This window comes from Girardinichthys multiradiatus, chromosome 18, assembly GCF_021462225.1.
Source record: "Girardinichthys multiradiatus isolate DD_20200921_A chromosome 18, DD_fGirMul_XY1, whole genome shotgun sequence".
In the NCBI taxonomy this organism is placed as follows: Eukaryota; Metazoa; Chordata; class Actinopteri; order Cyprinodontiformes; family Goodeidae; genus Girardinichthys; species Girardinichthys multiradiatus.
Window position 1 is genome coordinate 17,185,660 of NC_061810.1, and position 21,329 is coordinate 17,206,988.

The following is a 21,329-nucleotide window of genomic DNA, read 5'->3' on the forward strand; positions in this document are numbered from 1 at the left end:
TCAGGTTTGTTTATCAATTAAACTAGTAATAGAATATGTTGTCTTTTTTTTCTGTTTGCATGTCTGTTAGCATGTAGAGTAGCATGTAGAAAAAGTAAATCCTTGAAGAATAAATATTACAGGGTGTTTATTTTCACATAAAACATCTAATATTCCTGAGATGGACTGGCGACCTGTCCAGGGGGGTACACCCCCCTCCCGCCCATAGACTGCTGGAGATAGGCACTAGCTTCCCCACGACCCACTGTGGAAGAAGCGGTAGAAGATGACTGATTGACTGACATCTAATATTTTATTGTTTAAATACATGTCAATTTCTTGCAAAATATGTGCATAACTTCATCATTCCCAAAACATTTACTGAAGTCATGATCCAAATTCCTGTTTAACAGCCATATATACAACTATATATATATAAAACGTCTTTCCTACTTACTTTAAAAAACCTGCACTGCAATTCTTATTAAACTGTGTCAAATATGCAATATTTTTGTAAACGTCAAACAAAAAAAAACATTACATCAATACAACATTTTTTGTTAGTTAGATGTTTTCTGTTAATTGAAAAAGAATAAATGTTATAAACGTCAGGCCTTTTTGAAAAGGGAACTTTGTTATAATGAACCGTTCTTATGACAAGCAATGTAACATTGTGATCTTTAAACTTTTAGAGAATGTTTCCCTCTTGTGGTGTGTATAAGTAACAGCAACATAAATGACATTTCTGCCCAATCTTTCGTCACTACCGAAAGTTGTTATGAGGAAAGAATACCTATGAATGTTAAAAACAACTTTCTCTGACAGCAGTTTAATTTGTCACAGTAAGGTGATGCACATAGAAACCTGTAGCTTGCAAATACAAAACTCGTCTGTTGATAATATATAAAAGAGGAAGTGGGCCAAATGTTTAAATCTTTACTGCTTAAGAGGGAACTTTTGGAACATTGCAGATTATGCAAGACATCCTGATTAGCAATTATGAGCCACCCAACATATTCACTGCCTTTGCAGAAGTCCACCTGCCCACATATTCAGAATGATGTATTACATGGTCTCTTTAAAACAATGTTGGTAAATTTGAGAGTTTATTCCAAACTAAATTTGAGTTCAGGGCCAAAAAAAGTTGCAGGGAGTTAACTGTTCATATATATCTCCCCCACAGATATAAAAGTTTGGGCTTTGATTGTGAAAACAAGTCAGATGTTGGTCATCTCCCTTCCATTGGTGGTGCTCTTGGTGTCAATGTTCTTGACACTCCCCTTTAAGTTTGGGTCCTCGGTGGCAAAGTGAAAAACGTGACGCAGGCTGCGGCTCATGCTGTCTTTGAAGCTTCGCCCTATGCACACATAGATCAAAGGGTTGACACAGCTGTTGAAATATGCCAGGCAGAGGGTCAGTACCTGAGCCAGATAGATATCTGGACCGTGGGAGGAACTTCGTGGGGTGGCCAAGTCGATAAAGTCCACAATGTGCAAGGGGAGCCAGCACAAGAAGAAGCTTAACACCACGGCAATGATGACCCTCAGGGTTCGTTTGGATTTCACCCGACTACGTGACATTCCCCCCTGGGTGATGCTGTACACCACCAGATGACAGATGATGATGACAAAGAAGGGGAGGATGAATCCCGTCACAAAGCGAAAGCATGAAATGGGCCAGACACGTTTTTGAGGGTATGCTAGTACACATTCTCTCTTCTGTTCCCCGGCCTCAATCTGCTGGGCATAGACAAACTGTGGGATGCTGCCCACCAGACCCAGGCACCACACAGCCACACATGCCCATACAGCTTTCCTGGGATGCCTGTTGTTCTGGCACCAGATGGGTCTTTTGACAAGCATGAGTCGATCCAAGCTGATCAGAACCAGCTGCAGAACGCTACAGTACATCACCAAATAAAAGAGGCCTTTGACTAGAGTGCAGGCCAGCGGGCCGAAGTGCCAGTGGTCATCGTGTGCCAGGGGCACCATGAGCAGAGGGAGGGACAGGCAGCACAGAAGATCAGCCAGCGCCAGGTTCAGGAACCAGATAGACGTAACAGAGCGGGTCATGCAGAAGCCAGTCACCCACAAAACAAGAGCATTACCAGGTACTCCGAGCAGGACCACAGTGGCGTAGAGAACCAGAGCCGTTATCTGGATGGGCAAAATCTCAGGAAGCAAATCCTCAGGAAATAAGTCTGTGGAATTCTCCCCATAGAGGAAACCAAAGTCTTCAGAGAAGCTGAAAGCATCAGAACTGTTGGAAGCTTCGGAAGCCATGGTAAACTAATCCTGTAAGTGGAAACGATAACATTTAAGAAAACAAATTAATGCCTTATTTCATTTTAGACAGACAATACCTTAAATCTAAAACAACTTGGAACGGAAATGTGTCCCGTAAAACTAACACTGACTAATTTCCTATATGGGCATGTAGAATAAACTAAATCTAACTAAGACATCTAATTAGATTTAATAAACATGCCTACTTACAGTTGACTGCTCTGTTGAAGTTGCACTCTGATTCTTAACAGGAAGTTACAAAGCTGCTGCTGTGCTTTTAAGAGTACCCTTTACAACTCCAACCCCCTTAACACACACAAACACATTCACAGGCTTATGCACCCATCACTTCAACTGCGCAAGAGTGACCAAACAATTCCGACCAATTTAAGCAATTTAAGTATAACAGAGTGATCAAGCCAAAAACTAGTGAATCTGAACATCTCGAACATTTATGGTCATTTTTGCACAATGTCAGGTTTCCCTGTTTGGAAAGTTTTTAACAATATGGCAACATTTAGGTTGCCTTGACCTTTTTCATTTACTATTGCGTGCATAATAATGAATATTCAGGAGGTAGAAACCATTAAATCATTGCTAAAGGTGCCCGTAAATGGCTTTATTTAAATTATTTTTACATGGTGTAACAAATAAAAATTATTATTTTTATCTTTATCCTATGTACTTCTGTCTCACCCTTTTCATCACAATTGCATTTTTTAAAACTTGGTCCACAGGCATGAAAAACCTTCAGCACAATTTCCTTCTCTGGAGTTGTTATATATATTATTTTAATGGTTTTCTCCCCCTCAAAAGATTACATTTGCACCTGTTTATCATCCGCACCATGATTCTGCTTTTTCTCACTTTTGCTGTGACACAGATTCCTTTGAACTGATTTTTATCATTTCCTGGACACACTTGAAAAAATTTATATTTATTTGTCATTATTATGTTTTACATTTAAAGTGTTGAAGCATATTTTAGTTGAAATGAAAGAAGAAAAACTTTTATTTTTATTGTTTTTCTTCAGGTTTTCACACACATGTTTTTTCCCAACACAACTTATGGTATGTTTTTATTGTCAGAAGATATTAGTAAGAAGAATCTAATTATAAATAAAAACAAATTGCATGGTGCTGTAATATGTAAAACAGAAGTGAAAATGATATGTTTAGATTTCACATGGCAAAATGAAATGCTGCAGTAACATGGGTGACAGATGTGAATTTGGTCCTATAAACATTGTCTCACCTATGAAAATTATATGGTGTTATAATATCGTTTTCCTGTGAAGTTTTTCACACATTAATAATATTATTTTGCCTTTGCTTTTTGCTTTCATTATATGTCAAACATGTGAACTTGACATGTTTATGTGTTAAGGACATGTATAGCATCTGAATCTGGGCTTTAAGTAGAAGAACTTAAACATTTAAAACAAGATGACACAAACCTCACTTTTCATAGGATAACTAATACTTTATTGTTAAAATTTAAAACAATAATATTTATCCAAGTTTCCATATGTACAAATCATTTCAGAGTTTAGCCTGAACAACTGTTGTTTTTTTGCTGCTGTAAGTAAACCTGCCTTTATAAAAAAAAAAAAAAAAAGCATGTTACCTCTACAGTGATTTACTGCACACTACATACAGGAAAAAGCATGTAAATATTTTTAACAAAACCCGTTTGTGAATGGAAAAGAAGCAGGACTTGAATACAAGAAATATTTTGCAATGTCAGGGTTTTTTTCTTTTCTTGGGTGGTGGAAGGCTTTATAAATGAGGACCTTCCCAAAGGAAATGAAACCAGAACCTTCAATGTCAGCAAAATATTGCCTTAAAGTGATTTTTAAAAACATCTGTGCATTTATGTGCTTTGATGATCATGTTCCCACATAAGAAAAGGTCCATATAATTACAGTTAAATACATGGACCAAAATGTCTCATTTGCCATGTTATTGTGTGTTGCCTTTTTGATAATATAACACTTATTTATCACTTTGATGGGTTTGCTGCTTTGTAGAGTTATTGCCACAGTTCATCTTGGGATGTTTCCTTACTAAGTAACTAGAGGTGATGAGCTCAGTTGAAGGCGTGGGCACTGTTGGGAGGAAGCGTAGGGGTGTCATCTCTAAATGCATCAGACTGAAGGTCTGCAAAAAAAAAAAAAACACCAAGGTTTAGATTGTTGTTTTACATCCAGGGAGTTTGCGTGCCCTCCGTATGCATGCATGGGGGCTCTGGCTTCCTTTAACAGTCCTCAGATATGCATGTTAGGTTCACTGATCTCTCTAAATTGAACTTATGTGTGATTGTCTGCAGCCATTCCTCCCCCTGAATGGGGATGTGGCAACAGTGGGCAGTTGGTTGCAATGAGTTGTTAACTTTGAAGCAATCTCTCATGCTGAGCTTGCATGCGGGATTCTGAGAAATCAGATTCAAAACCATTTAAAAATAAAAAATACAACTGAAAGCTAAAAGTTAAATAATTACTTTCAATTTTGCTTTGTCAAAAGTTCCATCAGAGTTAGGATTTAGTTTATTCTGTGTATTTTTAAAATGTGTATACACCCTTACTCAAGTTAAATATCTAAATAATTAGATTTCCAAAAGGTTTTGGGAGGGAGCATAAACTTAAAATGTATTGACATGAAACATTTTTTAATTAATGTATAATTTCAACCATTTTCAAAAGGAAGCAGCTAGTGGGAGGGTCATCAGAAAAACCACAGAGAAAAGTGTTACATGTACCGTGAAGACACATTTCTGCTTTGTTTAGAGTAGAAGTTGTGTGCTGATTTCCTGTTCTATTTATGCTTTGCTGCAAAATATTACATAATTGTTGCCTAACTGTATGAGTGGTCTCTTAGAATTTCAGAAAAACATAAACAGATATAGCAGTGAAACCTTTCCAGTTAGAGTAAGATTTACACTTTGCTCAGAGTTTCAAGAAATTAACATATTTATATGTATCCCACAATACTGACTAAATAAAGCACTTTGCTTTATTTTCACAAATAAATAGTTTTACACACCAAAATATATTACATTATATTTTCACAGTTTTTACTATTTATTTTTAAACAAGATAAATAACATCTTGACCAAACAAGAAATTTTAAATAACATTTCATTTTATTATATATTGTTTTCTACTTATATACACTGTATAAAAAAGCAATAACTTTTTCATAGCCTCAAGTTGAATCCCACCAAAACTTTCTTGTTTTAAAGCAGTTTCAAGTATTTGTTATTACTTTATATTTATATACTTTATATAGTTGTATTTTACATACACTAAAATGGCAAAGCTTTTAAACAATCTGGGTCCAGATAATGGTGACTTCAAAGCTTTGAAAGCTCATGGAAAAAGTATAATAAGGCAATTATTACACAATATCATACTATATGGAAATTGTATCATTCAGGAAGGAGACAGGTATTGTTTCCCAGAGATTAAGACGTTTTGGTGTGAAATGTTTTTACTGACCGCAGAACAAAAGCTAAAGACCTTGTCAAGATGCTAGCTGAAGCTGGTAAGCGTTTCATTTTCCACAGTGAAACAGTTCCTGTTACAATATGGTCTGAGGACCCACTCAGTGAAGAAGAAACCATTACTCCAAAATCAATATAAAAGGTTAGATTATAACTGGCAAATTAACTTTAAATTTTGGAGACCTGTCATTGGATTTGATCAAAAATAACTTTTTTGAAGTTTTGGTCATAATGACTATCATTACACAGGGGAAAGCTTTTACAAACCCGAGAACACAATCCCAACTGTATAGTATGGTGATGGGAGCATTATGCTACATAGCTGTTTTGTTGCAGGAAGAACTGGTACACTTCACAAATGAGGTGTCATCATAAGAAAAGAACATAATTTGGAAATATTTATGCAACACCTCAAGACATAACTTAGGAAGTTAAAGTTTGGACACTAATGGCTCTTCCAAATGAACAATGACAGCAAGACTAAAGTCAAATTAGTTACAATGTTGCTTCAGGACAATAAAGTCAATGTTTGGTGTGGCCATTTCTATTTTTTATTTAAAACATTGAATTTTTCTTTTCGAGAAGCGGAACTTAATTAAGTGGTGGTTTTAGTGGATAATGTATCCATATTCCTAAATAATCAATACAGATCAAATTTTTGCAACTATAAAAGTAAGTCCAAAACAGAGGGGATGTTCGCCAGCTCACCAAGGAGTGTCAGGCCCGGCTGCTGCTGCAGTGTTATTGATGTCTCCTCCTCGTCTTCTCCCCAGTCAGCAATGTTGGCAGGGGGGATGCACTGCTCCAGGAACAGGTCCTCCTCATCGTCTTCTGTCTCAGCGTTCTCTGGAGGCCAACGCAGTTCACCACTCTCTACCTCGCTCACTTCTGTGGGCTCCACAACAATGGAGGGGAGACGCTCCTTGTACCGGTCCGGACTGTTCAAAGAAGCCTCTGGGCCCAGGACAATCTCGACCGGATCAGGGAAAATCTAGAGGAACAGGTGGTTTAGGACTGAGAAAATAAATAAAATAAACTGTATTGTATTTGTAAATGTATTTAATTCTTTGGATTCCTGTGTACTCACGACTATCAATGCTTTACTGGTTTCTGGTTAAGTATATGGCTACTTCGAGACTGCTGTTGTCTTGAAAAAAAACAACTTGACCATTTATTGCTAACAGCTACAGATCAATGTCCCAATGAGCCTCTATTTCTAGGATTTAAAAAGACAGTATTGTGGATAAAAAGCTTACACCTGCTTTGGACAAACCCAGGCTCCTTGCATAATTGAGTGTGGGTCCATACAGCTTATTGTACTAAAAAAGTTCTGATCTGAGTCTCCAGTAGCATAGTAATGCATAGTGATCCAGGAGAATGTTCTGTTCTGCTAATGTTAGACCTGGATGTAGCTTTTGACATGGTTCACCATCACATTCTGATCCTTCTCTGTAGCTCTTCAAGTCTTCCATCACTTCCCTTGCTTGTGGTGTGCCACAAGGTTCTATTCTAGGGTCTCTGCTTTATTAGCTTCTTCTTCTGCTGTTTTTAAACACTTTTACAGACTCCCTTATGTCTTACATGGCATTTAGATGTAGATCTCATTTAAGCCACAAGAGATGTCTAAGTTACATGTAATCTACATGTGTTTAGACTATTTAATCTGAATGGCTGGAAACTGAATTGAATGAAGAGAAAACTGAATTGTCATCTGTGCTCCAGAAACTCTTGCACCAAAGGTCATGGTCTGTTAAAAACCTTTCACTAAGTTCTTAAGTTGGATGTACATGTCACACCTCTGCTTCACTCTTGCTTATATTATCTTAGAAATACTCTCAAACTGGGTCGTATTGTGTCACGCTCTAAACTACGAGTTATTATCAATGCGTTCATTTCGTCACATCTGGACACTTGCATTTCATTATTAAATTTTCTCAAAAAAACATTCATGCATTGTATGCAGGTTGTTCAGACTACAATCCCCTAAACACACATGTTCCTCTGCTTCTGTTCCAGTTACTCTCTATCAATTTGCAAGTCCACCTCAAGGTCCAAGTTTTGACTTTGAGATCTTTGCATGGAAAAGTATCAGCCTATTTTAAAGGATGTTTGCATCCTCATGTCCCGAGCAGATCCCTGTGATCAGGGCCTGCTGGCTGAGCGTCGGTCACACCAGGCTAAAGACTGAAGGAGACTTTTGTACCTGTTGGGACTCTCTAGCCCTGACCTTGAGATCTGTGTTAACAGTGATCTGTTTTTAAAAAGCTCAATGCTAATCTTTTTAAACTTGCTTTATTTATAATCTTTCTAGTTTTGCTTATTTTATTGTAACAGCTTCTGATTTTTATTATAAAATGTGCCATAGAAATAAACTTTTTACGTATTTATTTTTAACTTACTTGCAAGAGAAAAACTGAAACTCAGATAAAACTAATGATTATAACATTAAAAAACAATGCAGTTATGGCAGCACAAAGTTTAACTCGTAGTCTAAATAAAAACATATACGTATAATTTAAATGTGGCTTTTTTCTGAACTTTTTAAAAAACTGATTGTATTCCATGTCATAGTTGTGCAAAATAAGAAAGTATTCAAAAGAATTCTGAAACATTTAGATAGCCTTGCAACATTGTTTCTTCTCCATCAACCGCATTGTTTCCTCTCCATCAACCGCACTCACACACCTAACCAGCATGTTATCGGACATGTGATACCGAGTTTAAAGAAGTTGGTTACAGAGTGATGACATAGCCCACCTGGAATGGCAGTCTTTGGTCCTTCTTCTGCATATCTTCACAGTTTGGATCTTGACTAATCATCTCCTCCATAACCCTAGAGAGTACAATTACAGTAAGAAAGATAAGGGAAATTTAAAGCTTGTGAGAAAGATTTTAGATTTCTTTGCAAGGTTTGGAAACACCTTAGAGGTTCTAATTTCTATGGTTTCATATGGGTTTTTAAAATGTTTTTGCAATATAATGTTTACATTCACATCAGTGTAACTCACTTCATGTTTTTATTTGATTTGTCTGCAACAGTTCACAGTTTCTACAGTTCTATTTATATACAGGATTCAAAGTTTCAGAGAGGATTTAGGTACACTATTTTGACATTCTGCTCCACTGCACGATATCTGATATCATCAGCATTAAAGCTGAATTACAGCACAGTCACATTGCCCAACATCCTAGCCTTTTGATTGGTTCATGGATTTCCTGTCTTTTATCATTTTGTCCATTACCGGTGAAGAAGTGTGACTTCCCTCTCAACTGCACACAAACTGAATTTGCTTTTCATTTGGCTGATTAATGCAGTTCAAACTGCAGTCAAAAATAAAGTGAATTATATTCTGCAGTTTTTGTTTTCTGGCTCAGAATCAGCCTGGTCAAATGCCCTGTTTTAGCTTGAACAGCCTTAGCGCTCCCATAAATAATGGGTTGGCTGACAGGAATTAGCAAGGACTGAGAATCTGGCTCTGAATCCTATATTTATTCCTCTCTCCACCATTTTTTGTTTTAGTTTTCTGCTTCTTCGTTTTTGTTTTCTCCTTCTCATTTTGAGCCTCAGTCAGTGACCAATTCTGCTAAAGCTTGCGCTTTAATTCAATTTCCACTAAAACTCTGATGTAATCTAAAGTTTTTCTAAATTCTTTTCTGGGCTCTATTAGCAAACTACAGCAGCATTAAAGTTCTGTCAGTTAATACATTTTAGAAATATTCTGTGAATATATCCCTGAAAAGAAGTGCCCATAAAAGCAAAGTTTTATGTTTTGCTGGCTGGGTGTTTTAACACCTCTGTATGTTTTTTTGTGGTTTTTTTTTTTTCGTTTTTGGTTAGATAATAGAAGTGCAAATGTTTGCTTTGGATTGAAACTGAAGCATTTCCAGAAAATGCATGTTCAGAAACGTTTTAGTATTTAGCTCCATCCATCTTGCCATCACATTGAACAGGGTGTGTTAATGCTTTATAACCTAAAGCTGCTTTAAATTTCTCCACGGCTTTCTCCCTGACCTGTCTTTCGTGGTTCTTGGTCTTCATGATCCAGTTTCTTACTCCTAATGCAAACCTCTGAGGTCTTCACAGAGCCTCAGAGAAAACTTCAGTATCTCCTTTTTAGAGAGCATCTACTCAAATCCACATAGCTTCAAAAAATACCTGAACAGATTTTAGCTGTTCCTCTCTTTTTTGTATTATTTACTGTGTTAAACTTCGGCTTTATGACTCCACACAACGTTTATTGTTCACTATAAGCAATACACAAACACTAAGCCAGTTTGCACAATGGGCAAAATGAGGACACCCTGTTCTCATCCAAACAGGATCAGCTTTGGGAGGATGCTATCATGTTTGACCTACTTGTGAACATGCGCAGCTTTGCAATTCAATTTCTGATAGTGTGCTGTTGACAAGTGTTCCGTGCTAAGCTGTTTGTGTGCCACCTGGGATGGAAACTTTCAGCAGCTATTATGATGAAGGAGCTTAACCTCTGTGTAATCCCACCTATGCATCATTGTTTTAACATTGATTCAGCTCAGTCAACAGTCACTCTCATTTCTTTTTTTTTTCTTCAGTGGATTGCCGTGCATTTGACTGAATCCATCCTCAAAATAGGGTTGTATCATTTATAACAAACAAGAAAAAAATACTAAACTGTAGATTTGTGTTGTAAGAACAAAGAATCCATGCGAATCAAGAATGAATGTCAAGTCTACACCATAGTTCAGGTGATAAGTTTGAGTCATCAGCAGAGATAAACAGCAGTCATCAGGCTTCTGGCTTTTATCTTAATGATGACAAACAAGGCTAAAAATATATGCCTATATGTTCCTGTTTCCACATCACAATCAGATTTTTCTTGTCACGTATATACATCCATTAAATAACTTTTATTTGTATGCAGTGCAGTGGGAAGACTATGTCGGTTACAGATGTCTTCCGTTTTGGCTTTTTGCCACACTTAAATGTTTCAGATCGTCAACCTACTATTAATAATAACAGACAAAGATAACTTGAATAATTACAAAAAGCAGTTTTCTGTCAGGATCTGCCATTTTGGGTTTTGTGTTTGTTTACTTTGTCAGTTAGGTGTTTCTATACCTTTGGGTTTAGTAGTTATGTTTGTTTATTCCTTCTGTCATCTTAGTTTTAGTAGTTCTTTCTCCCCTCGCCTTTAGTTCCCTTGGTGGTTGCTTTCTCATTTATTTATGACTTAGAATGGTTTTCTCCTTTGATTATTATTAGTACAGTTGTCCTTGCTTCTCTGGGTTTTCTAGTTTAGTTTATCACTTAGTTTCTGTGCTTGTTTACTATTAGGTTATTTATTCTTGCTGCATTCTTCTAGTTTATTAGTTCCTTTTTTCCCTCTGGCCTAAGACCCCTTTTTGTTATTATTTACCCAGTTGCTTGTTGCCCTTGAGATTAATTGTTCTTTCCCAGCCTTGCTCTTTAGTATAGTTCCTCTTGTCCCTGCTTTGTGTAGTTAGTGTTCCTTCCAGATTTAGCCTTGTGTTTTATGTTTAGGTTTCCTTTCTCTAGAGATGTCTTTAGTTTAGTTTAGTTTGGTTTAGTTTAGTTTAGTTTAGTTTAGTTTAGTTTAGTTTAGTTTAGTTTAGTTTAGTTTAGTTTAGTTTAGTTTAGTTTAGTTTAGTTTAGTTTAGTTTAGTTTAGTTTTCCCCTCCTGTCTCTGCGTTCTCTAGCTCCCGTTTCCATAGTACCATATTCCCTCAGTTCCCTGCAGCCTGGTCCACAACTGGTTCATGTTTCCTCTGATTACCTGCCTCCCTGTCTCACTGGTCCATACTCCACTTCCCTCAGCTTATAAGCTCTCTAGTTTTCATTATTCCCCGCTGGTTCCTCACGTTAACAACCCTAGTTGTCTTCCCGAGTTTCTCCTAGTGGTTTGTTTTCTGTTCGCCTCTTGAACGTGTGCTCTCAGATTACCAGTCTGTAAGTCTACCTTCAGTTTCATTATAAAAAACTTCATCTACTCACCATGCGGCCTCCTCGCCATGTTCTGCATCCCGGTCCTGCCTCCAAACCCACGACAATGACATTTTCAAATGATAGTTTCATATATAAAAGGGAAAAAGGTATCCAAATCAACGTAGCCCTGTGTGAGAATGTAATTACCCCTCTTTTTATATAATGAATTAATTGTCACAAGCCACACCTAAGCATGATTGCAGCCAGATCTTTAGAATTAATAAAATCCCGAATAACAACATGAAACAGGCTAAAATATCAATCTAAAGAAATTTGCAGCTGAGGAACAAAGTCATTGACAGTCAGTCAGGAAAGTGTTACAAAGCCGTTCTAAGGTTTTTTTTGCTCAAGTGAACCACAGTGAGAGCAAACATCTACAAACGAAAAAAACAATGAACAACCTTCCCAGAGTGGCTGGCCTACGAAAATTACTACAAGAACACATCAATGACTAATCCAGTAGATCACAAAATAACCCAGAACAATAATTAAAGCACTGCCGGCTTCACTTGCCTCAGTTAAGGTCAAAGTTCAAAGACGAACAGAATCAGTTGACCACAAAGAACACAAAGGCTTGTCTCAGATTTGCCAAAACACATATTTTCTGTGGAGTGACAAGACAAAAGTAGAACTTTTTGGAAGGTGTGCGTTGTGTCACTTGACATCTCCCATTAAACTAACACAGCATTTTAGCAAATAAAACACCTTCTGCTTTTTTACTTGCACAGCTTGCAATAATTGACAGAACCATTAATTATTCTCTCTAACTGAAAATCCTGAAAATGTCCACCTAACAGTTTATGACCCTAGCACACTTGAGTTATTGAGCAGGACAACAACCCAAAGCACTACAACAAGTCGGCCTCCCACTGGCTAAAAAGATTAGCCAGTGGACAGTCTGTTCAACATTCCTTCGTTGTGACTGTAAAAGACTCAGTGCCTGTTAACGGAAAGGCCCAATCAAACTTCACTGAGCCTCTTCCACACTAGCTGACCATGTGGCACTTTACAACCAATTCACCTTTAAAGAAAATGTGCATATTCCCCGATTTTTCTAGAAATAAAAATAAAATAAAAACACGTGCTACTTTTAAATGTTAGAACAGGACATTTAGAAGTTATTTGATGTTTATATATCAATCATAAATCGAAAATCCTTGTGCCCTGAAACATACTGTGTATTTCTGATAAAAATTGTTAAACTACTATGCTTGACATGTGAAAGCTGCTTCATCTCTTACCATTGATTAAAATTCTGGTTCTAACTAAACTTGTAGGGTTTTTTGCATGATTATATCTTCAGGACTTCTTCAGTTTGAGGGTTATAATTTTAACAGAATGACAGCTAATTTATTCCGTTATTACTAGTTAGGGTTTAACTTGTGTCTAAAACACACAGTAGTCACTTCCTACCCTTCCTTAGGGGTCAGGTGCATGTCTTGTCCATCTTGGCACAGTTCCACAGTCGTGAAGCTCGGCTCCTCCACGGTCAGCAAAGGTGACACCAGAGGGGTTGCAATAGGGGGTGTGCAGCTCCCACAGCATTCCCCCTCTGCTGTCCTCTCACAGGAGCTTGTGGCCTCCAGGGCGAAGCCTGGAAGAAGTTGGACTTCCAAACCTTGAGGAATACCAGCTCAAGAGAAGATCAGGGTTTGGGTGAATGTCTAATCTTTCTTTATCAGTTAAGGCAGCCCCTTTCTACTCTGGTCTAAGTCAATATGTCCTCCCATTTGCCCACATGTGCTCCCTTCTCTCACGTATCAAACTTTCCTTCCTTTCGTTTCTTTCTCTCTATGTGTCTCTAGATTTTTCCCTTTCCCCACCAACTGCAAGGCTTTGGAGCAGAGAAGGATTAACGTCTCTTTCGATTACAGAGGCTGCTGTGTGACGTCAGTCTGGCTTGACCGTCCCCTCTGACGAGTTGGTACACTTGGTCACTCGTACATCTGCAAAGTAAGGCCACAAAACAGTCACAAGGTCCCGCCACAGATAGATTCAACAACAACAATAAGATGGACACTTGGAGCTTTGCACAATTAATTACGAGTCTTTTGGTCTTTCTTATACATCTATCCACCATCCTCATGACTCTCTCTCTCTCTCTGTTGCCAACTGTGCATCCCTCCATCTGTGGATTTAGATTTGGACGATTCATGGAATTAGCTCAGGGGATCAAGGGCTCAGGCGTGGGGAGGGGATATGTATATGTATATATAACAAGCAGCAACTGTTGCTAAACAGGCAGTGCATCACAAACTGCAATGAGTAATGCCATCTGTATGCTTTGTTGATGGACTGTAAGCAGAACAAAGATAGTGGAACATAAAAGGTGTTCTGTCCCTGTTAAACTTTAATAACTTTTTTTAATTAGGGAAAAGCGGAGGTGTCCTGCAGATAATATCTTGCATTCACAGTTATCAGTTTGAATTCAAGATACTTAAAAACATGTTGCTGAATGAGCACAATAGAAAACAAAAGAATTCATGGCTAAATTGCACTTTATTCTATATTTACTTAATTTGCAGTTTTCTTTTGCTACAACAGTCATATGCAATAAATTAGAATATGTGTTCCTATGAGACCTGTTTAAGTACCTCTTGAAAATAACAGCCTTTAAGCAGGTATTAAACATACTTTTAATTAAGACCACATTTCATTAATAACATGTTTTTTATTGGTCTGGTGTAATATATGAATCTTAAATGTCATGTTTTTTTATTAGCTGTAAGCAGAAAATCATCATAATTAACAGAAACAAAGGCTTGGAAACATCAGTCTGTCTAAATCTAATGTTTCACTTAGTGAATTGAATTTAAATAAATTAACTTTTGAATAATGTAATTTATTTAATATGACTGTATACATATTCAATTCAATTCAATTCAAAAATACTTTATTAATCCCAAAGGGAAATTAAATATGACTGTTTCACAACTGTTAGCATTGTTGCCATGCAGCAGCAAGGTCCTGGTTTCAAATACCTGCACTGGCCTTTCTGCATGCAAGCCTTCTAAGACATCTTGAGTGTAGCTAAACATATTTAGTACAATACACTAAGAGATGTCAGCAAACATCAGCCTTACATATAAACTTAGAATAAAAAAGGCAATCAGCTTGTGTGGTGCTTGAACTTAAAGAAGGTTAAAGGCCTGGTTGGTTGATTATTTATGTATTAGTTAAGGTTTGCATTTATCATATATGTAGGTTTGCGTTTTTGATATATGTACTAAATAAAACATTTCGATTGTTTTTCATTCAATGTTCCCTTATTTTTAAAATCTTGTTCTGTGCGCGTGTGTAGTTTTTTTATAGTTTTCTGCGAAAGCCATAAATAGAAATGATATGCAGGTGTCATAAAAAATTGACACTTGTTCTGATAAATTTGACAGATTTTGTCAAAACAACCACAAACTCACCACAGACTCAAGCCTTGCTTGTTTTTTGTCGTCCTCCCTCCAGTGGGAGGCGCTGTTTCTGATAGCAACATAACCCTCACCCTGCTTTACATGCTGTTTTTGAACTGTAGCGACTCTGTCAAGAGACATAGCGGCTTTTATCGACATTTTCAGGTTCTTTCTTTTAGTAAATCCTTTTCAGATGGATTTAGAGGGTGGATCATACGAGCCGGGATTTGTTGGGATACGATTTTGTCAAGAATGGTGAGTCTCAGACCGAAAATACATTAAAGGAAGTTGAATTAACATGTTAGCTAGGTGAAGTGTTAAGTTGTTTTCTACATAAAGACTTTCCTATTGACTGAATAAAAACCACAGTAATGTTATTCCTTCTTTCAGTAATAACATGTTGTACCCAAAGGAAGACAAAGAGAACCGCATCCTGCTGTATGCGGTGAGTATTTAGTCAGAAACTAGCCGCTCGTTTGTTAGCATGCAGTTGGGAAGAGTAGAAAAACCAGACTGACGTTTGTTTACCAGTTTCCAGAAGACTTAGCCGCTTATGGAAATAGTAAAGTCACATGGATATTTTTTAGGGATAGAGACAGTGAGGTGGGATTTGATATGTTTAATGTTATGCAGAAAAAATAAGTTTCAGCTTTTTGAGATTTTCAGGATAATTACCCTATAACCACATCTAACTGCAAATTCAAATACCATGCAACTTTTAAACATCTATTAATAGTTTCTAATAATAATAATAGAAGGGTAGTTTGAATTATTTTTAACACACATTAAGATTATTGTCTATTATAACACGTTTTCCTTTCTTACTGAACCTACAGTGTAGAAACTGTGACTATCAGCAAGAGGCTGACAACAGCTGCATCTACGTCAACAAGATCACCCACGAGGTTGAGTATGTAATAACAAAGATGTTATAATATCTACTATATATCTGTAAATATGTGGCCAGATCACTCTTCTACCTCTTCAGTACTTCTGGTTCTTTTATTTCAGCTTGTTGGAGTTTTTGCCATAAACTTTACTTCTTGCAAAGAACTCCCCTGACTTTTGACTCTATCAAAGCTGTCGAAAAAAGCACAACAATTGAGTAATAGCCACCTTCCTTTACAATTAATTTGGATGTTTTTGAGGCTCTACTTGGTTAGCTAATGAATAAGATTTGAGCCCTGTTTGATGTTTTTTTTTTTTCTAAATTACTTAGAGTTTATCCTGTGGTAAGCCTGAGATTTTTGTAGGTTTCCCTGGTCAGTGTAAAAACATGGTGAATTATCCTTTAAAGGAGACAACCTACATAATGACATTGCTTTATTTGATCAAGACAAGCTTTTAGTTAGTGGTTGTTTTTTTTTTTTTGGAAAATGAATATTTACAATTGAAGTTGCATGATGGGGCATTTCACTGTGATTGCTAATTTGACTGAGTACAGCAGATCTGGTGTGTAAAACATTATTTTGAAAAACCTTTTAAAGGATTTAAAATATTTAAGTTTGACTGCGGAATGTAACCTTTTAACTGTATTGACACAAATTTAACGACTGCACTTTTAAAACAATATTGCTCCAATATTATTCCTCATAAGCAAATACTACCTCATGTTCTAATCTATCATTTGTGGTCTAAAATTATTGATTGCCCTGACCCAAACTTGTGATTTCTCTTCAGTGAACTGACACAAATCATCGCTGATGTAGCCCAGGATCCAACGCTGCCAAGAACAGAGGATCACCCCTGTCCAAAGTAGGTGCTCACCTTATCCATTTCATCTTTAATCATCTTTAATCATTCGCCACAATTCCCACAAGAAAACTGACAATTAAGTGTATACACTTAAGTAATCAAACTATGCAGACAGCAGCAAATGTGATGGGAAGTCATACTAAATTACACATGGGGCTCCCGCTTGCTTTTACAATCTTTTCCTGCAGAAGAACCAAGGAAACATAACTGGCGAATATCTCATGTTTAAAATACCATGGACAAGAAACGGCTGTAATAGCGATATTGATTGCAGTTATGAATAACATTTACTGATTAGAAATATCGGTAATTATCTAAAAATCGCTAGACAATGATAAAGCGATGTATCACTATATTTATCCACTTGCATGTTAAACATGTCTATAGAAAGTGGAGAGCAGCTTTTCTCTTTGTATTTGCTGACTGTAACTTATAGAAAACACAAAGATCTGCATCAGTAAATCTGACATTCTTTCCCATCAGCCATCTCTTCCTCTCCCAGTTAAATGCCAGTTTTCATCCTTGTGTTTGGGAGCAACACCTACACTGCCTGGCCAAAAAAAAAAAAGTTGCTACTTGGATTTAACTGAGCAAATAGGTGCGAGTCTCCCATTGGATAATTACTGTAGGGGCGATTATGTTTCAGCTGGCAACAAGTTATTTAACCCCATCTGGTGCATTGAGTTGCTTCTCATTTATTAAACAACCATGTCGAAAGACACATCCCGTGGTCGTGAAAAAGATGTCAGTCTGTTTCACAAGGGTCAAATCATTGGCATGCATCAAGCAGAGAAAACATCTAAGCAGACTGCAGAAACTACCAAAATTGGGTTAAGAACTGTCCAACACATTATTAAAAACTGGAAAGATAGTGGGACTCATCGTTTTCGAGGAAAAAATGTGGCCGGAAAAAACTCCTGAATGATCGTGATCGGCGATCACTTAAATGTTTGGTGAAATCAAATCGAAGAAAAACAACCGTAGAACTCCAGGCTATGTTTGATAGTGAAAGTAAGAGCATTTCCAGAAGCACAATGCGAAGAGAACTCAAGGGACTGGGACTGAACAGCTGTGTAGCCTTAAGAAAACCACTAATCAGTGAGGCTAACTGGAAAAAAAGGCTTCAATTTGCTAGGGAGCATAAATATTGGACTCTGCAGCAATGGATGAAGGTGGTCTGATGAGTCCAGATTTACCCTGTTCCAGAGTGATCAGGGTAAGAAGGGAGGCAGGTGAAGTGATGCACCCATCATGCCTAGAGCCTACTGTACAAGCCTGTGGGGGCAGTGCTATGATCTGGGGTTGCTGCAGTTGGTCAGGTCTGGGTTCAGCAACAGTACAGGTCCTTCTCAAAATATTAGCATATTGTGATAAAGTTCATTATTTTCCATAATGTCATGATGAAAATTTAACATTCATATATTTTAGATTCATTGCACACTAACTGAAATATTTCAGGTCTTTTATTGTCTTAATACGGATGATTTTGGCATACAGCTCATGAAAACCCTAAATTCCTATCTCACAAAATTAGCATATCATTAAAAGGGTCTCTAAACGAGCTATGAACCTAATCATCTGAATCAACGAGTTAACTCTAAACACCTGCAAAAGATGCCTGAGGCCTTTAAAACTCCCAGCCTGGTTCATCACTCAAAACCCCAATCATGGGTAAGACTGCCGACCTGACTGCTGTCCAGAAGGCCACTATTGACACCCTCAAGCAAGAGGGTAAGACACAGAAAGAAATTTCTGAACGAATAGGCTGTTCCCAGAGTGCTGTATCAAGGCACCTCAGTGGGAAGTCTGTGGGAAGGAAAAAGTGTGGCAGAAAACGCTGCACAACGAGAAGAGGTGACCGGACCCTGAGGAAGATTTTGGAGAAGGGCCGATTCCAGACCTTGGGGGACCTGCGGAAGCAGTGGACTGAGTCTGGAGTAGAAACATCCAGAGCCACCGTGCACAGGCGTGTGCAGGAAATGGGCTACAGGTGCCGCATTCCCCAGACCTGGGCTACAGAGAAGCAGCACTGGACTGTTGCTCAGTGGTCCAAAGTACTTTTTTCGGATGAAAGCAAATTCTGCATGTCATTCGGAAATCAAGGTGCCAGAGTCTGGAGGAAGACTGGGGAGAAGGAAATGCCAAAATGCCAGAAGTCCAGTGTCAAGTACCCACAGTCAGTGATGGTCTGGGGTGCCGTGTCAGCTGCTGGTGTTGGTCCACTGTGTTTTATCAAGGGCAGGGTCAATGTAGCTAGCTATCAGGAGATTTTGGAGCACTTCATGCTTCCATCTGCTGAAAAGCTTTATGGAAATCAAGATTTCATTTTTCAGCATGACCTGGCACCCGCTCACAGTGCCAAAACCACTGGTAAATGGTTTACTGACCATGGTATCACTGTGCTCAATTGGCCTGCTAACTCTCCTGACCTGAACCCCATAGAGAATCTGTGGGATATTGTGAAGAGAACGTTGAGAGACTCAAGACCCAACACTCTGGATGAGCTAAAGGCCGCTATCGAAGCATCCTGGGCCTCCATAAGACCTCAGCAGTGCCACAGGCTGATTGCCTCCATGCCACGCCGCATTGAAGCAGTCATTTCTGCCAAAGGATTCCCAACCAAGTATTGAGTGCATAACTGTACATGATTATTTGAAGGTTGACGTTTTTTGTATTAAAAACACTTTTCTTTTATTGGTCGAATGAAATATGCTAATTTTGTGAGATAGAAATTTTGGGTTTTCATGAGCTGTATGCCAAAATCATCCATATTAAGACAATAAAAGACTTGAAATATTTCAGTTAGTGTGCAATGAATCTAAAATATATGAATGTTAAATTTTCATCATGACATTATGGAAAATAATGAACTTTATCACAATATGCTAATATTTTGAGAAGGACCTGTATGTGTTCAAAGAATGAGGTCAGCTGACTACCTGAATATACTGAATGACCAGGTTATTCCATCAATGGATTTTTTCTTCCCTAATGGCGCGGGCATATTCCAAGATGACAATGCCAGGATTCACTGGGCTCGAATTGTGAAAGAGTGGTTCAGGGAGCATGAGACATCATTCTCACACATGGATTGGCCACAACCGAGTCCAGACCTTAACCCCATTGACAATCTTTGGGTCGTGCTGGAGAAGACTTTATTGAGACTCAACTATCATCAATGCACGATCTTGGTGAAAAATTAATGCAACACTGGGTGGAAATAAATCTTATGACATCGCCGAAGCTTATCCAAACAATGCCACAGCGAAGGCATGCCGTAATCAAAGTTAATGGCGGTCCAGCGGAAAATTAGAGTGTGACCTTTGTTTTTTTTTGTTTTTTTGGGTGGCAACTTTTTTTTGGCCAGGCAGTGTATTTCTAGTTTTTTTGCTATAATAATTAAATAAATATATATATTTAATATTGATGTTCCTGTTGGACAAAGAAGAACAATGATATACTGCCCCCTAAAGCCACCCTCATGTCACACAATCCCTCTAAAACTCCAAAGGCAGGATTTTGACAACAGCAAGTGGGTTTTATTGCGTTGCCATTTTAATATTTGCTTATTGCTTGTCACTTCCCAGATGTGGTCACAAGGAGGCAGTGTTCTTCCAGTCTCACAGTATGAAGGCTGAGGTAAGAATTCCCCATAAAGACAGTGTTTTTGACCTTTCTATAGTTGATGCTGTTGTCATATTTCAATCTTTTACAGTCGGTAGTCATGTTAACTGTAGCATCAATGTTTTTGCACATCACAAAGCTGCTCTTGTTCAAACACCAATCACAAACAGGAGAATTGAGAAACCTATTTTAATGTTAATCCTCAATACAAAATACAATAAGACCGCTAATGCAGTTTTTTAGATGTTAATCAAAGTAATCAATCATTTTAAATACAAACTGAATATATTTTATATGATTCTGTGTTTTTCCCCTTCTCAGGATGCTATGCGTCTGTATTACGTCTGCACGGCCCCTCACTGCGGACACCGGTGGACAGAGTAACAGGAAGAGGTCCATCGCTTGTATCTATAATATTGCTAACGGCAGGTTTTTAATCCTAGCGTGTCAGCGACTCCTAAACAGTCCAAGTATGAGCCATGAGATGAGACTTGCTTTTTTGATATAGTTGTTTTCTAATTGACAACCACTGTTTGAACAGAATGTGTTTAGCAGTGGTCAGTTTCAGTCGTGTCCTGTTAGATTTGTTAGAAGAATTGTTTTGTCTGTATTAAAATTTTCTTTTGAAAAGAAATCCTCCCTAAAATTCTTCCGCTTGTTTCATTTTTATGTATTGCCTGCTCAGGCTTTGCTTACGTTCTGTGTATGATGAAGAGACGAAGGGAAGTGCAGTTATACAATGGCAGGAATATTATAATAATCTGGTCTTTTTTTAAGTTTTCTAACTGTTTGTTGTGA

The 21,329-nt window shown here is 37.7% G+C and overlaps 2 protein-coding genes across 6 annotated transcripts; one reads left to right on the forward strand and one right to left on the reverse strand.

Moving 5' to 3' along the window:
• Positions 1 to 110: 110 nt before the first annotated feature.
• LOC124883790 (C5a anaphylatoxin chemotactic receptor 1-like) lies at positions 111 to 13,810 on the reverse strand. 5 transcript variants are annotated; one of them, XR_007042317.1, is made up of 6 exons: positions 11,758 to 13,099; positions 8,523 to 8,598; positions 6,474 to 6,756; positions 4,331 to 4,423; positions 2,087 to 2,273; positions 111 to 244 (listed from the first exon to the last, which is right to left on the reverse strand). XR_007042317.1 is itself a non-coding variant. In XM_047391124.1 (4 exons), exons 1-4 carry the CDS (start codon positions 13,182 to 13,184, stop codon positions 4,353 to 4,355), a joined length of 453 nt encoding a protein of 150 aa, XP_047247080.1. In that variant the 5' UTR covers positions 13,185 to 13,810; the 3' UTR covers positions 3,726 to 4,352. The 5 variants fall into 5 exon arrangements, 4 of the variants coding, with proteins under 4 accessions (XP_047247078.1, XP_047247077.1, XP_047247080.1 ...); XM_047391124.1 differs by lacking the exons at positions 111 to 244; positions 2,087 to 2,273; positions 11,758 to 13,099 and adding an exon at positions 13,162 to 13,810 and having other exon boundaries at positions 3,726 to 4,423; XM_047391123.1 differs by lacking the exons at positions 111 to 244; positions 2,087 to 2,273 and having other exon boundaries at positions 3,726 to 4,423; positions 11,758 to 13,090.
• Positions 13,811 to 15,208: 1,398 nt separating this feature from the next.
• Positions 15,209 to 21,165, forward strand: polr2i (RNA polymerase II subunit I). Its single transcript, XM_047392835.1, has 6 exons — positions 15,209 to 15,407; positions 15,543 to 15,597; positions 15,989 to 16,062; positions 16,833 to 16,907; positions 20,495 to 20,546; positions 20,853 to 21,165. The coding sequence occupies exons 1-6, from the start codon at positions 15,346 to 15,348 to the stop codon at positions 20,913 to 20,915; spliced, it is 381 nt and encodes a 126-aa protein (XP_047248791.1). The 5' UTR covers positions 15,209 to 15,345; the 3' UTR covers positions 20,916 to 21,165.
• Positions 21,166 to 21,329: the final 164 nt, after the last annotated feature.

Excerpts from the sequence above, each read along its gene's own strand:
- LOC124883790 (XM_047391122.1), bottom strand. The coding sequence starts at position 2,261 with ATGGCTTCCGAAGCTTCCAACAGTTCTGATGCTTTCAGCTTCTCTGAA.
- polr2i (XM_047392835.1), top strand. The coding sequence starts at position 15,346 with ATGGATTTAGAGGGTGGATCATACGAGCCGGGATTTGTTGGGATACGA. Across the intron at positions 16,063-16,832 it reads AAGATCACCCACGAGGTTGA|TGAACTGACACAAATCATCG; the intron begins GTATGTAATAAC and ends ATTTCTCTTCAG. Across the intron at positions 16,908-20,494 it reads GAGGATCACCCCTGTCCAAA|ATGTGGTCACAAGGAGGCAG; the intron begins GTAGGTGCTCAC and ends GTCACTTCCCAG.